Source organism: Nymphalis io, chromosome 29, assembly GCF_905147045.1.
Source record: "Nymphalis io chromosome 29, ilAglIoxx1.1, whole genome shotgun sequence".
NCBI classification, from domain to species: Eukaryota; Metazoa; Arthropoda; class Insecta; order Lepidoptera; family Nymphalidae; genus Nymphalis; species Nymphalis io.
This window is the reverse complement of record NC_065916.1, coordinates 5,818,774-5,835,686: the sequence shown is the minus strand read 5'-3', so window position 1 is coordinate 5,835,686 and position 16,913 is coordinate 5,818,774. Positions and strand designations below refer to the sequence as shown.

Genomic DNA, 16,913 nt, shown 5'->3' with positions numbered 1-16,913 from the left:
ATAATATGGATAAACCAACAGTACGATTGGAATGAGAACAGGAGTACGTGCTTTGCGAGGCACGTTGGTATTTCTCTTTGGGCTGTTACTGACAATTGACAGATTTAAAAATAGAACCTTAGAATCTAAAGCCTTATCTAGCCACTAGACAATATCATTAATTATATAATACGTATGTATATATAGTATGTATGTATGTGTGTGTATTTACGCTGTATATACGCTAGCGTTTTAGTTATTCGTCTGCTATATACAAACTATAATTGATTTGATTTGATAAAATGCGCATGAAAAATGCTTTAACTGATAACGTATTCGTAGAATTTTTGATAAGCGTCTAAATAATATTGTCTGGCGTATTTGTCCGGTCAGTTCTTAGTGATCAGTTTACGAAATACGAAACAATGTCTGGAAATGTAAGTATATAACTATTTACTATACCGAGAGGGAGTTTCCTCTCTAGAAAAATATTACGTCATACTTATTCATAAATTATAAAAAAATCAATGAGATATGTGAAAACAAAATAACATAAATAAGTTTTATTATTAATACTTACTTTGATTTCAATTTTTATTTTTTAGTACTTAACTATGCCGAGATGGCCCAGTGGTAAGAACGCGTGAATCTTAACCGATGATCGTGGGTTCAAACCCGGGCAAGCACCACTGAATTTTCATGTGCTTAATTTGTGATTATAATTCATCTCGTGCTTGATGGTGAAGGAAAACATCGTGAGGATTTTTTTTTTTAGTAGTAAAATAAACGAATAACATAAATAAAATATACTAATTAAGTATGAAATACTTATCAATCACCTTAAGGACTAATTGCAGGTAGTTTAGATAGGTAGATTTATGCGTGTCATTGGTTTTTTCCATCCGAAAATTCCTGATAGCAGCCTCGAGCCTGGAAGGCGGTTGTGTTTGCCTTGCCTCAGATAGTACGTAAAGCTGTTAGTCAGCAGAACTCTTTTCGGCCTTGTCGGATTTGTCTCATCGGGTTATGATAACATGGGATCAGAAAGTGCACTTGTATTTTACACAAAATTGTGTACTATAACCTGTGCGGTTTGCTAGTCACCCTTTAGAAAAACGACCGTGACTGAATCAGGAGATCGTCATTATAAGAAGATTCTTAAGACTTAGTGTACGAACTATCATGCTAAAAAAACGCGTTTATTTACAGGATGTAACGGTCATCGACAACAGCTCCGGTGTAGAAGTGGCTGATAACGGTTCAGGAGTGCAAGTGGCTGATAACGGTTCAGGAGTGCAAGTGGCTGATAACGGTTCAGGAGTGCAAGTGGCTGATAACGGTTCAGGAGTGCAAGTGGCTGATAACGGTTCAGGAGTGCAAGTGGCTGATAATGATTCAGGAGTTCAAGTAGCAGACAATGATTCAGGTGTTCAAGTAGCAGACAATGATAGCGGCGTTTGGGTAGTACAATAATGGTTAGTTGGAATTTATTGGTATCACTGGGTGTATATGAGGGCACTTGTAAGACAAAGCTCACTTGTTGTGCAAGTACCACCCACTCATCAGATATTCTACCGCCAAACAGCAGTACTTGATATTGTTGTGTTCCGGTTTGAGGGGTGAGTGAGTCAGTGTAATTACAAACACAAAGCACATAACATCTTAGTTCCCAAGGTTTGTGGCGTATTGGCTTTATAAACAATGGTTAACATTTCATAAAATGCCAATGTCTATGGGCGTTAGTGACCACTAAGGTGGCCCATATGCTCGTCCTATATCGTATAACTCGTCGTATAAATGTGTGAGTATGTATGTTTGTTACTCAATCACGCAAAAACCTGGATATAGCCTCTTATTTGGAACAGAGATAACTTACACCCTTTGCAATTGATTGACTTTGAATGTCTTCTTACGAGCATTGCGCGACAAACATATTATAAAATATAAGAATATCATTCATTAATTTCATCGAAATCTTATTTTATTTCTGAGTTGAGATCAAGTTCATTCAATCCATCCAAGTTTATTATATTTTTATGATTTCAAAAGTTTTTAAAAAAAAATATTTTAAATACAACACATTTTTTTCTGTTGCAGATAACAACAATAAATAGCCATAACAAAATTCCTCAGCACAATATGTAATACTTTTTTGTTAGACTTATTATATATATATTTATAAGTAATTTTAATGTTTTATTTTTTTAGTAATGAAACATGTATATACCCTTCCAATATAATGAGTAAAGATAAACAAACATAATATTAAAGTATTCCATGTGATTTTCTAATATATATATATTATGTACTACAAGCAGTTCTTGATTAATAAAGCAACAGCCTGTGAATGTCCCAATGTTAAGCTAAGGCCTCCCTCTCCATTTTAAGGAGAAGGTTTAGAGTTTTCCACCGCGTTGCTCCAATGCGGGTTGCTGGGATACACATGTAGCAGAATTTCAGTAAAATTAGACACATGCAGATTTCCTCACGATGTTTCCCTTCACCGTCAAGCACGATATGAATTATAAACACAAATTAAGCACATGAAAATTCAGTGGTGCTTGTCCGGGTTTGAACCCACGATCATCGTTAAGAATCACGCGGTCTAACCACTAGTCCATCTCGGCTAATATATCTCTATTTATAATACAACATTATTCCACTTAAATACTTATATACACTTTAAATTTACTTAAAAAAAGTTTCGATAGCAACATCGCGGACATTTTTTCATGTATCCATAGTGAATATCATAGATTATTCAAGAACTCGACTAATGACAATGACATGGTGAGTCGTGTCATTTCTTCTTTAAAAAATTATCTAAAGGGAAGTCTTACAGTATCAATGTGAAATTAACTGAATTGTATTTAATTACATTCATACTTATTTAATATAATTGGCACTGACTTTTGTTCCGTTTCTATTCGCATTGTCAATTCAAAAGATTGCATAAGCCTTAATTTAAAAAAAACAATTGACAAAATACATTGCTCCCTTTTTATATTCAATATGGAGCCTTGATTCTTTATGAGGATTAAAGAAACAACCGCCCGAGAAGAGCCAAAGAAGTGGACTACTATTTTTAACAAATCATATTGCTTACTGCGTCATCTCTCTCATCTATTAATACTTTTTATAATAAGGTTTTATTATTTCACTTGCATTAAAAGTTATTTTTGACGGAAACCATTTATTATGTTTATAAACGTTAAAACGCCTGGTCTTAAATACTACAAATGTCAATAGCACCAGAATAGAATTGCTATTTAAAAAAAATAGGTGTTGTTTTATTGTACGTTTTTAAATTAAGACCGTAGTCAGTTTGAATAATGATTTTTTTTATATAATGATATGAATATATAATTTTATGTGATTAAATTGTCTGCTTGACAAAAACAAAAACTGACAGCTGTCAAAACACAATTCTCAATTTTGTCAGGCAATTAAGGAATTCGACAAAACATAAAATATCGCCATTTTCTCATTTTTTTTTTTGTGTAAGAAAAAGTATCTGCTTTGACAATAAAAAAAAACTTATGTTAAAAATACAATAATAAATAAAGCACATTAGATATTCAAAGATAAAAAAGTAGATAAGCATGGAGATAATATCATTATTTTCCACGCAGGATATGTAAATTACGTTATATATAATTGATGACGTCATAGATTAACAATAGATTTTATTGGCGACTTTAAGTGAGCTTTAAATATTGTAAAATTATGATTAAAAAGTGCTTGTACAATCTGTACTTATTAATTTGTCTTTCCGTCTTCTCTTGTTTTTCAACCATGAGGAATCTAATGATATTGACTTTGGAGTGGAACCGTTAGATAACCGGTAGATAAGAAGATAAATGTATTTTGGATAGGATTTGCGTAAAATCCGTTCTTATTTAGCGTCGTTGGAAGAAGTAACTGTGACAAATTTCAAGTCAATCGGGCGGATAGTTTAGGAGATCTCGTGATGAGTTATATTTCGCTTTTATATATGTATATAGATTCGTGCGTGACACCATATTTTATATCAATTTTAAAGATAATTAATCGGTAATGTGAGTAATTCTTGTTTTGACTAATAGCCATTTTTAGAATTTTTTTATCACTTTAAACAATTTAAAAGTATATGTAAATAAATAAAATTTATTTTACCGTCTGTGATTTTCGAGATACAAACCATTTTAATTATTTAAATGTTTAATATGAATAATTTAAATTGGCATTCTAGTTAAAATGATATATTTTGAGGGAATTTCGTCACAAGCTGAATTCGTCACAATCCAATCACACCCTAGTCCTGTTTCTTTTTACTTTAATTTTGTTCCTACCATCATACTGGGACAATTCTACTGAATAATTGTCACTTTATCGCAATCGACTCGAAGTGTAATCATTTCTGTTTATCCGTTTTCCTATTCTTTAATGTAATTATCGACTATTGACATAATAGTTTACAATTAATTTTGGTTTTAATATATCGGTATAAGTTAACATCATGTCGGTTCAGTTCCGGCCCGAATAAATATATAATGGTCAAAAATAGATTGGAATTGAATCGGGAACGTATTGTAATCGTTATAAATTAGTAGATTTGGGTTCCTTAGCATTATTACATACCACAATGAAATTAGTTATGTTTTTATTGCAATATTCATTATGCTTTGTATATTTTTTGTCATAAATAAGCCAAGTTGTATAATAAATCTTTTACCGCATTAGTAATAAATTGGTTGCAGTGACATTTTTTATATAAAAAACACGCTTTAATATTTGTATAAAATTTCGTGTCTGTTGACTGTTGAAAACTCCTTCGACTGGAGCTTCTTCCTGGGTGTACAGTCAGGTCTGTTTTCAGGGCCGGATTATTCATTAGGCAGTGTAGGCAACTGCCTAGGGGCCCTACATCAGCTTAGGGCCCATACGCAGAAATTAGGAATAAAGTGAAAATAACTTTTTTAAAAAGAATACATAAATAAGTATAAAACTTTATAATAAGAAATACACAAATAACCAACAAAACAATCATTAATTACTTTAAATGCTAACAAAACTAACTAAAAATGACAATTCAGGTAATTGTAAGTTCGAAGCACCCAAACTTCGCGCCAAAAGTGATATTTTTCTTCTATGACGGGCGATGACGCACTTTCGTTTTTTTTAAATATATTCCGGTACAAGGAACTGATACATTCGGTCGAAGATTGTTAAGACGGCCGTTCCTGAGAGCAGCACGTCCTCGGCCGCCGCAGTATCATTGGAGGAAGATGTAACAACTGAGGCATCTTGCTCAGGGTATTCATTTTCTACAACATAAAACTAATAAGCGTTTGCACGACTTCTTTATTAATACCCAGCCAGAGGCTCAAACGTTTGCATTACTTGTTTACGAATAACCAGCCAGAGGCCCAAATGTTTGCATGGCTGTTATTTTACCGTCAGAGGCCCAACCGTTTGCATGACGTCACATACTCACCAATCTGAAAGTAGGATGAGCAAATATCCGGCTTCCACTCGTCGCACCACAATACAACGCGTTCGCAGCAAATTAAATTTTCTTGCCATTCATGCCAGCTCAGCTTCAACTTGTAGCGACGGTGTGATAGCACACACAAAATCTTGTAGGAGTCGCGCATATCGGAAACTTATTTGCCAGTGATTTGAAAAGTCTCACTCGCAAACACAAATTTACCATTGACAAATATGAGTAGCTGTGGTCTGTCCATATTGATATATGCATCTTGAGTGCATCCAATTGATAGCTTACTTAGTACTACTTTATTGGGCATTGGCCTGACCTGACCATGTTTAATTTATCAACCTAAGTACATTTGTTAAAATTCATTTATAACTCTGCCTTTTAAGATCCTCTAAAATATCTCTTTCTTACGTCAAGTCTTGTCAAGTCACGTCTCATGGTATTTGGTGAAGGCCAGAGACCATATCGGACGCTCGTAAAATATTTAAACACATACAACTTATCTATTTCGTCGTCTTAGCGGCATTGGAAATCGCTCCTTAACTGTGACAGCATAGTCGACACACTTTTCTTGACGTGAAAGATATGTCATAATCAGACAAACACCCGCAAATAAATCCCTTGTTCATTAAATCAATAACGATGTCGCGAACTACTTTTTTTTTCATCTAGTGTAAATGAACGATGAATGGTTAGAACAGTTGAGGTTAGATTCAGTTTTATTTCTATGCTGTGTAAATGTAAATTAATCCTTTGTGATTTAATACTTAATTTGAGCCGAGTTGGCCCAGTGGAAAGAACACGTGAATCTTAACCGATGATCGTGGGTTCAAACCCGGGCAAGCACCACTGAATTTTCATGTGCTTAATTTGTGATTATAATTCATCTCGTGCTTTACGGTGAAGGAAAACATCGTAAGGAAACCTGGATGTATCTAGTTTTACTAAAATTCTGCCACATGTGTATTCCACCAACCCGCATTGGAGCAGCGTATTGGAATAAGCTCCAAACCTTCTCCTCAAATGGGGAGAGGAGGCCTTTAGCTCAGCAGTGGGACATTCACAGGCTGTAACGATTTAATACGTCTGTACCAATCAAAATTGGAGCATTGATGCAGTCGGAACAACATATGTCTAAACTAATTAAACTTTCGGAAACTACGATCATCGTTACTTAAGAAATGGTTTCAATTTACTGACTTCTATCCCGCGCATAAAGCGATAAGTTAAAATTATGTAAAAGTTATAATATTTAAGTTTTATTTTGATTATTAGAGTATCAACGGGTACGTTTTGAATTACAGCTCACATTAAATGATTGTGTCAGTTTTGACACGTGACGTTATTTGAATGTGACACGTGACATTACGGGCATCGTTCGGTTTGGGTGTTTAGCGCTTTCAAGGATCAAATGATCCTGTTACCTTTAGCACGAGTATTAAAACCAAATATTAACTTTACTTGTGGCTTCTGTATACACGGACAGAAATTCCACTTTCCAACCTGGTTCGTGAACTTCGTAATCGCGACCTTTTACGAAGTCTATCACGATCAACAGAACCACTACGCCGATATCCACGAGATCTTCTTACAGAACGAAGACGATTATTAAATTTACCGGTAACTTTAGAGTAATAAAAACAAAACACACATGCAAGAGACTGTTAGAAATCTTGGACTACTTCTTGATGCTTCCTTTTCCTGGGTACCTCAAATCACTGAAATGAGTCGTAAGATTTTCGCTATCATTGGTTTCTTAAGGCGATGGAAAAACCTATTGCCTATCAAGGCAAAGATCAGTTTAGCTAATACGTTCCTGTTACCAATACTGGACTATGCTGATGTCTGCTGCATGGATTTAACTGAAGACCTCCTAAATAAATTAGAACGGCTGCAAAATATAGCCATAAGATTTATTTTTGGCCTGCGAAAGTTTGATCATGTCTCTGAGTATCGGTCTCAGTTAAAGTGGCTGCCAATCAGACTACGAAGAAATCTACACGCCTTATCTCTTCTCTATTCTTTCTCTTCTCTTTCTCTTCTCTTTTCTCTTTCTCTATTATTTATATCGATCACACACCATCTTACCTTAAAGAACGCTTTAAATTTCTTGGTTGCGACAGCGCACACAGCCTGCGTTCTTCGGATGATAATAAACTAGTTACCCCCTGCAGCCGGACACAAACCTACAGTAACTCTTTTACTGCAAAAACCATCAAACTTTGGAATGCACTGCCTACAGATATTCGGCAGTCGAATTCATTGAGTATTTTTAAATACCGCTTGAAAAGCTATTATTTGTCCATTTCCAAGTAAGGTATGTATGTATGTATGAAATAGTATGTGGTTTATAATTTTATACTCTATAATTGTATATAATATGTATATGCTAAGTAATAATTATATATATATACATATATATTTGTATGAATGTATATGTGTATGTGTGTGTATGTATGTATGTATATGTGGTTAGTGGGATGTAGATATGTGTAGTCTATTAAATATTTAGTATCTCCTTTTTATATGTAAATGCACTTACCTGTTCTCTTACAAAATTCTTTCACCAAAGGTTGTCTGTTAGAGATCGCTATAAGCGATAAGACCGCCTTTGCGCACCATTTCTTATTTTCTTTTTCTTTGATTGTTTCCTACTTCTCTCATTTTATGTATATGTTGTGCAAAAAGTGTTAAATAAATAAATAAAAACACTCACCTGATGATACACATGCTGATGACACACTTACTTATTTTTTTAAAATGAAATAGAACTAAAGAGCTTACTAATTGGATGGCAAACGAGCACAAGAAAACACGCGGTCTATCTCACTTCACAAGCCAGAAGTGAAAATGACTTTTTTAAAAAGAATACATAAATAAGTATTTGACTTTATGATAAAATACACAAATAACAAATAAAACAATCATTAATTGGTATAAATGCTAACAAAACCAACTAAAAATGACAATTCAAGTAATTGTATGTTCGAAGCACCCAAACTTCGCGCCAAAAGTAATATTCTTCTTCTATGACGGGCGATGACGCACTTTTCTTTTTAATATATTCCGGTACAAGGAACTGATACATTCGGTCGAAGATTATTAAGACTTGTTTATAAAAATATAAAATTATTTAAAAACATTGAAGCAAAATATAGGCGGCTCCATGGTTAATCCGGCCCTCTGTTTACCAAAGAATCCATTATCTTTCATACATTTCATACATTGCACATTCGGTATTCTGGGATCCGTAATACAACAAAATAACATAGATTTTTAAATAATAATTTAAGTCATTAGTCATACCCAATAAATACATAAAATCAATGGATTCATTTCTATTATCTTGTTTTCAGAGATAACGCTATCTTAGATAAAGCTTAATGTCCTTTCCTACTAACTGCATAGATAGCACGAAATAGATAAAAGATAAATATAGATAATTCATTTGTTAGTGATCATTCGTCGAAGTGAGGTCAGAAACATGTGGGGGCAAGTGAGTAAATTGTAATATTTATTTTGATTGATCCAGTATATAACATCATTCATATACATAAATAATTATATATAAATAATATAATAAATAATAAAACTGGCTCACATTTCTATTGACCCAAGAGCTGTGTGTGTTGTATTATAGTGCAGGCGCTTACTCTCATAATCCGATGGGACGGCAATCCGACACGACCGGAAAGAGTTCAGGCGCAGGACCAACGGCTTTACGTGATTTCCGAGGCACGGGAGTGTACAGACTTCTAACTTCAGACCCCGGGCTGCTACTGAGAATTTTTCGACTGAAACTTTATAACTTTTTATCGGCCCGACCTGGGGTTTATATCCAGGACCTCGGAATATATCGGCCTTCTATCTAGCCACCAGACAAGCGAGGCATTTATTATTACAGTTTTATTATGTTTCGTTTACACTTATTTTGGATGAAGATAACCTTAATTCTAATGTATTTACTTATATTCTGTATTCGTATTTCATAACGTTCTATGTATTTATATAATCACGATTGTTTCATGTTTAAATATTTGTTTTAGGGTGTAAATGTTGCAGACAATTCAGGAGTTTATGTTGTAGACAACAACTCAGGAGTGCAAGTCGTGGATAATGATTATGGTTCAGGAGTTCACGTTGTGGATAACGATTCAGGAGTTCACGTTGTGGATAATGATTATGGTTCAGGAGTTCACGTCGTAGACCACGATTCAGGAGTTCACGTTGTGGATAATGATTATGGTTCAGGAGTTCACATTGTTGATAACGATTCAGGAGTTCACGTTGTGGATAATGATTATGGTTCAGGAGTTCACGTTGTGGATAATGATTATGGTTCAGGAGTTCACGTTGTGGATAATGATTATGGTTCAGGAGTTCATGTTGTGGATAACGATTCAGGAGTTCATATTGTGGATAATGATTATGGTTCAGGAGTTCAGGTCGTAGATAACAACTACGACTATGGAGGTCGTGTTCATACAGTAGAATAAATAAGGTAACCGATAATATTATTATGATAAATTTTATTAATTATAAATGTGAATGGTTTGAAGAAATGTAACCTCATGAAGCGTCAATAGCGCAATGGTGAGTGGCCTAGCGATGTAAAAGTCTATTGTCGTCCCCACTTTTAACGCATATACGCTTAATTGGAGAATGTAAATTTAGATATTAGTAATTCCTTAAAAAGGACATTACTAGTCTATTTTTAAATAAAAAAAGGTAGCGACCATATTAGTGGGTAAGTTAAGTAACATAGTAAAGGCTCAGTGTACCTAGTTTTTTTCCTTAGAGAGGGTTCCTCCTGACCAGCCCGAATGGCCAGTCTTGGTACGGTCCTCGGAGTTGTCCACTTTACCCGGCAAGTTATTCTTGTCGTGTAATTTTATTTTTGGACCGAAAAGCCAAGGTCACAATGACCCAGTGGCTGTTTTTTTTTACTTATACGTTAGCGTTAAATCTAATCTAATCATTTTTTTTCAGGTAACATTTAGAAGCAGTTGCATTACGTCTTATTAATAAATATTATAAAAATCACTTTTAAATTTATCAGAATATACAAGCCGGTTCGATATGTACAGATAAAAAGTGCGAACAACTCATTTATTTATTCGACGAGCCGGTTGGCGTGATTGGTAGATACTTGCCTTTCACGCCGAAGGTTGTGGGTTCGATTCCCACCCAGGACAGACATTTGTGTGATGAACATGTCTGTTTGTCCTGAGTCTGGGTGTAATTATCTATATAAGTATGTATTTACAAAAGAAAAGTAGTATATGTAGTATATCAGTTGTCTGGTTTCCATAGTACGAGCTCTGCTTAGTTTGGGATCAGATGGCCGTGTGTGAATAATGTCCCAGGATATTATTATTATTATTTATCTCTTCTATTAATCAAATTACACAGAAAAAATTAAATTTATATTGCCCGTGTGAAAAAAAAAAACAAAATATTTTTTTTACGTTTCACCTATATCGGGCAATATATTATTATTATTATTATTATTTAACATGATTTAAGTTAATTGGCAGATTTAATTGTCAGAGTTAAATTTATATATTAATTACTTGATTTATTGGAGAAAAAATAGACAACAGGAATGTGTAATTAAAAATGGAAATCATTGAATAACTTGAACAAACCCGAGTCCTTAAATATTTATTATTAAGAAATATATAAATTATTAATTTAAATATTATTTGTGTATTTTGTTATTTATAATTTGAATCGTTTTTATTTTAATAAACTTTTATATCATTAATAAAATTTAATACAAAATAAAGGACGTTTTATTTTTAAATCTTGTTGTTATCAAGGCGTATTGATTTCTTAACATTTCTCAGGCAGTACTGCTATTTTGCGGTAGAATAACTGATGAGTGGGTGGTACCTACCCAGACGGGCTTGTACATAGCCGTACCATCAGAAAATTCGTCTTGTGATTGCTGTACTGCCTGCGTATGTTGGTCTTATTTTATTTATCTCCAACAAGGTATACGATGTGTATTCCTTGTTGGAGATAGAATCGATGTGTTTCCTCAATTATAAGAAACCACAGCATCCATCTCATATAACAAAGCAACAGCTAATATAATAAATAATAAAATTTAGTCGTACTTTAAATTAATATATTTGAATTTATTTCTCCATAGATTTCAACAGCAAATTTTAATTGTACATGAATACTTATTAATTTCTAAAAGACATTACATATATTCCTAAAATTGTTATCCTTTAAATAATAATGTCCTCCAGGCCGATTTCGGCCATGGCGGCCAATCTCTAGAGGGATTAGCCAATTGCGCAGGATGTATTATAGTGCACAAGTGTGTGCGCAAACACAGGTGCACTCTCTATTCTCAAACTCACATGGACCAATCCGACTCGACTGGATTGAGTTCAAGCGCAGGATCAAAGGCTTTTCGTGTTTTCCGAGGCACGGGAGTGAACACACTTCCAACTTTCAAACTCCGGGCTGCTACTGAAAATTTTTTGGCAGAAAACTCAATAACTTTTAATTGGCTCGACCTGAGAATTGAACCCAGGACTTCCGGATCTGCGGCCTTACATCAAGCCACTAGACTAACGAGGCAGTCAAACGTTTAAATACTAACTTATTATTTATACTAATATTAAATGCGAAAGTTTATTTTTTCTTATTGAAAATAAGCAGGCAGATGGACCACCTGTGAGGTCACCACCGCCCATAGACATTGGCACTGTAAGAAATGTTCCTTACATCGCCAATGCGCTATTGGGAAATAATATGTTATGTCCCTTGTGCCTGTAGTTCCATGGGCTAACTCGCTCTTCAAATTCGAATACAACAATACTGAATATTGCCATTTGGTAGGCCTACACACAAGGCCCTACAAACAAGTAAAAGTAACATGGTCTGACTGTTACCTCATTACAACTAAACCACTGAACCGATCATAATTAAATTTGACTTAGTAAGCCAGAGGCTGTAATAAAAATATCGACAAGTGTCACAGGGTACACTGATTTTTAATAAGTTATTTTTTTAACCGAATAATCTCATATCATATGTGTCATCTATTTTATACGTGACATTGGCAGAATATTTTGCGCTCAATTAGCGTAAATACACGGCAGAAAAGGAAAAAAATGTAAAATGTTTTTTGCATTATGAACGTCAAATTGAATGATAATATTATTTTAATTAATAATAAACTTTACTATAACGATATAATGTTCGCTTAAATTATATATATAAAATTAATATAAAAGACTTAACAATGTATTGGTCTGTGATATATAGGAGCGCCTACTTACGATATGAAATGATTGATTATTTATAAAAGTTAAGGAATTTAATTACTTACCAGTAACCAAAGAAATCTGAAAGATCCATGCAATCGACGTCCTTCTTTTTCTCCAACTCTTCAGCGATACCAGAATCTACGTCTTCTTCGGAGCTGGCTGTGTCGCTGTCGGTATCCGAACGCACAACACTCATTGTAAGTTGCTGGTAAGACTATCCGAGTTCTTTTAACACTAATTTGACAGTCACACAATGTTGCTACAACTCAGTTTTTTTTTACACTTTACAAAGGCATAACGAAAAGTAACGTGTTCTTTTCTTTCGCTAGTAAATTTTAAAATCCATTAATGTTGTCATTTTATAATTTTTTTATAAATTAAACACCAATAACATGCATAAACTTATAATGATAGATTGGTGTAATAATTTAATTATTGAACAGCGTCCATCACCATTAATTAAATTATATAACAGAAACGTCGTGTACGTGTTTTCACTAACAGCTCCTTAAATATCCTACTGCCTGGCAGAGTTCTATTTTCCTCCAAATTCCTCGTAACCCGCTATTAATACGCTACTTCGCTAGCGTATACATTTTTTAGAATTTACGCATTAAGTTTCATGTATGTATGTATTATGCGCAAAGTTTTACTTTACTGCAGTGGCAAGAAGAACATAAAAAAATAAAAAGAATACTAATAATAAATAAAATACCTTTAAATAAATAAGTATTTTATTAAATGGAGCAACAGCTGATAAGTTATATGATTATTACGAGTTCTTTGACATGACATATGAAATTCCATTTAAAATATTTTATTTAAAGTATTTAAACGAATCGGGATTACCGTGGTTATAACGTGAAGATTAAACGAAGATTGTATATTGAAACCCGGGTCCCGGGTAGGCACCACTGAAGTTTTATGAGCTTATTTGTTTTTATAATTCATCAAGTGCTCGGCAGTAAAAAAAATGTCTATAAACCAACCCGCAATGAAGCGGCGTAGTGGAATTAACTCCCAAGTCTTTTTCTCGATCTGTAATCATTCTCCTGCTGGGCAAAAGCTCACTCTTCCCTTGAAGAGATTTTTTTTTTAATTTTTTGTTTCTCCTCAAAAGGAATCCTTAGTTTAGCAGTGCGACATTACAGGCTTTCATTAGATTTAGACTATTAAATGACCTTTTGATCCGTTCGGAAGACAGACCTCTGCCACACCTATATGTTACCTAATGAAAAGTTGTCCCTACCGCCCATCATTGGTTCTGTAAGAAATATTAAATATTCCTTACAGTCCCAATGGACCAACTCACTTACCGTTTATTAAAAATACAACAATATGGATTATTAATGATGAGTAGGTGGCTCCGATCCAGCTCATCAAGGTTTTCTGACTTTTTAGCGTTCTTAAGTAGAAAATATTTCTGATCCGATCTTAAGTAGATCGATTAAACCAGGAAGCGATCGATCGCCCCAGATTCATGTAATTGTGTGTCATTATAAATAAGTGGCTCGGCTCAGCGGGGAAATGTCACGGGACCGTTACACTGCCAACGATGAGATAATTGAATATTAATGTAAGTTATTTTGCATTTCGTAACACTATGTTACCGGATGATCCGGTTCGAGTATATATCATTATAATTTATTATTGTAATATATATATATATAATTTTATATATAATTATAATATACATTTGTTTAAGCCCGAATACCCGAGTTGTATATAAGAGGCTGGTACTATGTAATTTAATTTAAACAAAAAATGTACGACAACGTCACTGTCACAAAATTTTGAATACCAAATACTGTCTATAGCTTAAACTTTAGCTTGAATATGAAAATTTCTGCGTTATTTAGGTTCCCAATTTGTGTATTGTTTATGCTGACTATTTCATATTCCAACAGAGATATTTTCTATTAGACTGTGTTTATTTCCAACTCAAATTTCTACACCAAAGTCGGTGTTTTTTTTCCTCAACATCGTATTAATCTCTACGATAATATTTTCACTATCACTGAGACAATGGTTGAAAATATATTAATATTGAATAATTTTTCACTAAGCGTTTGAGCAGGCTCATCTGAGTATGTATTGAAAGTATGTAATTACAGAATCAAGAGGTATAATCCTACTAATATTATAAACGTGAAAGTTTGTATGTGTGGATGGATGTTTGTTACTCTTTCACGCAAAAACTACTGAATGGATTTCAATTAAACTTTCCAATAATATAGCTTATACATCAGAATAACACATAGGCTACAATTTATAAAGATATTGTTTGAGCTGTCCAAAATATGACATTAAATGTCAAGTAACTAGGAAAAAACCTACCTTTCTGCGAGCTATTCTGGCGTGCGCTGCCGTAAACGTTAGTTACACATAATTATGTAATGTATGATAGACATCATTTAGTTTAAATGCGCGATACTACGGGTGCGGTGTAGCGAGCGGTACGGCGCGGTTCGCCTCCGGCGGCGGTGGCGGGCGGTGCGACGCACTTGTGTGGGGGAAGAAAGCGCTCATCGCTGAGTGCGCGACCCGAACGCGGGTAGACGCGTGAGGGCAGACATCGTTGACTGTTGTCTCCGTTTTGCGAATTTTCATGGTTATAGCGATTTTTTAAAAACGGATTGTACTTCAAGTAATATAGGCCCAAGATTAGGTATTGGCAGTATTTTTTTTGGTTAGGAGTTACACTTAAATAAGATACTTCATTTTTATTTAAATTAATAGATATAGGTTACTTACCTGTTCATTATACCGAATTCCTTCTTTTTTTGTAAATTACAGAGGTTATAGGTAGGTTAGTAATTGGTCCTTTTTTGGTTGATTTATAATATTGTAAATAACGTGTGATTTTGTTTTCTAATTAGCAAATTTGAATTGTTTTTTGCCTAATAGGCATTACTATACTATTTAGCTATAATTTTGTTTGAATATGCAAGTATTGCACTTTTTTAAGTATTAATTTATATTTAACATAATAATTACGTACTGTATTGTTTGATGTGTAGAAAAAGCATTTAATAAGAATTATGCCGCGAAATCGTAAGTCTAATCTTTCCCAAAGTTCTAATAAAGCTCGAACTATGAAAGTAGCTAGACTTAACGAGACGTTTCCACAAGCCGAACAGCGAAGACTTGAACAGGCAGAGCGTCAGGCAGCTCTCAGAGCTGCCGAGACACCAGAGCAGTCCCAAGCTCGGTGTCGACAGCATGCTGATTATTTGACATCTAAACGGACTAATGAGACACCAGAACAGTCCCATGATCGACGTCAACAGCATGCCGAGCATCTAGCATCTCAACGGGCTGCGGAGACACCCGAACAGTCTCAAGCCCGACGTCAACATAACGCGGAATCTATGGCATCTCAACGGGCTTCTGAGACACCCGAACAGTCTCAAGCTTGGCGTCTTCAACAGGCGACATACTTAGCATCCCAAAGAGCTACAGAAACCGCTGAAGCTGCTGAAGCTCGCAGACGCGCTGTTGCTGAAAGGGCACAACAGTGACGACTAATATTTACAAGAAACGCCTGGGGGGTATTCGATAAAGCTGCATTTGACTACGACTAGACACTTTATTACGAAAGCCACAAGCTTATAAAAATAGAAGCGATGAATAAAGAATGCAGATTTTGCGGTGCACTTAAATGGAAAGAGGAAGCTGCAGGCATGTGTTGTTCGGGAGGAAAAGTAGCTCTTCCTTTAATAGACGAACCAGTTGAACCCCTAAAAGAACTTTTTTCAAATGAAACAGACGAGTCTCGCCGTTTTCTAAAACACATAAGGAAATACAATACATGTTTCCATATGACATCTTTTGGAGCTGATAATATTGTGTCGATGCCAGGATTTTACCCGACTTTTACAATCCAAGGGCAAATATACCACACGATTGGCTCTTTGTTTCCTTGCTACTAATACGCAACCAAAATTCTTGCAAGTTTATTTCATGGGTGATGAGGAAGCACAAGTTGATAGGCGTTCTGAGTACGTACCAGGTGTGGAGAGAAACACAGTCCAAAAAATACAAAAAGTTTTACATGATCACAAAGTTTTGTTACAAGGTTGTGATACACCCAGATCGTGTTCTACGTGGTGAACACGAAAGACGATTCAATGGCCCGACCACAAACGAAATAGCTGCCGTAGTTG

At 34.6% G+C, this 16,913-nt stretch overlaps 2 protein-coding genes across 2 annotated transcripts; both read left to right on the top strand.

Moving 5' to 3' along the window:
• Window positions 1-8,910: 8,910 nt before the first annotated feature.
• Window positions 8,911-10,838, top strand: LOC126779668 (uncharacterized). Its single transcript, XM_050503827.1, has 3 exons — window positions 8,911-8,954; window positions 9,505-9,959; window positions 10,448-10,838. The coding sequence occupies exons 1-2, from the start codon at window positions 8,943-8,945 to the stop codon at window positions 9,952-9,954; spliced, it is 462 nt and encodes a 153-aa protein (XP_050359784.1). The 5' UTR covers window positions 8,911-8,942; the 3' UTR covers window positions 9,955-9,959; window positions 10,448-10,838.
• Window positions 10,839-15,842: 5,004 nt separating this feature from the next.
• Window positions 15,843-16,268, top strand: LOC126779388 (uncharacterized protein C05D11.13-like). The gene has a single exon (XM_050503311.1). The coding sequence runs from the start codon at window positions 15,843-15,845 to the stop codon at window positions 16,266-16,268; it is 426 nt and encodes a 141-aa protein (XP_050359268.1).
• The last annotated feature ends 645 nt before the right edge of the window (window positions 16,269-16,913 follow it).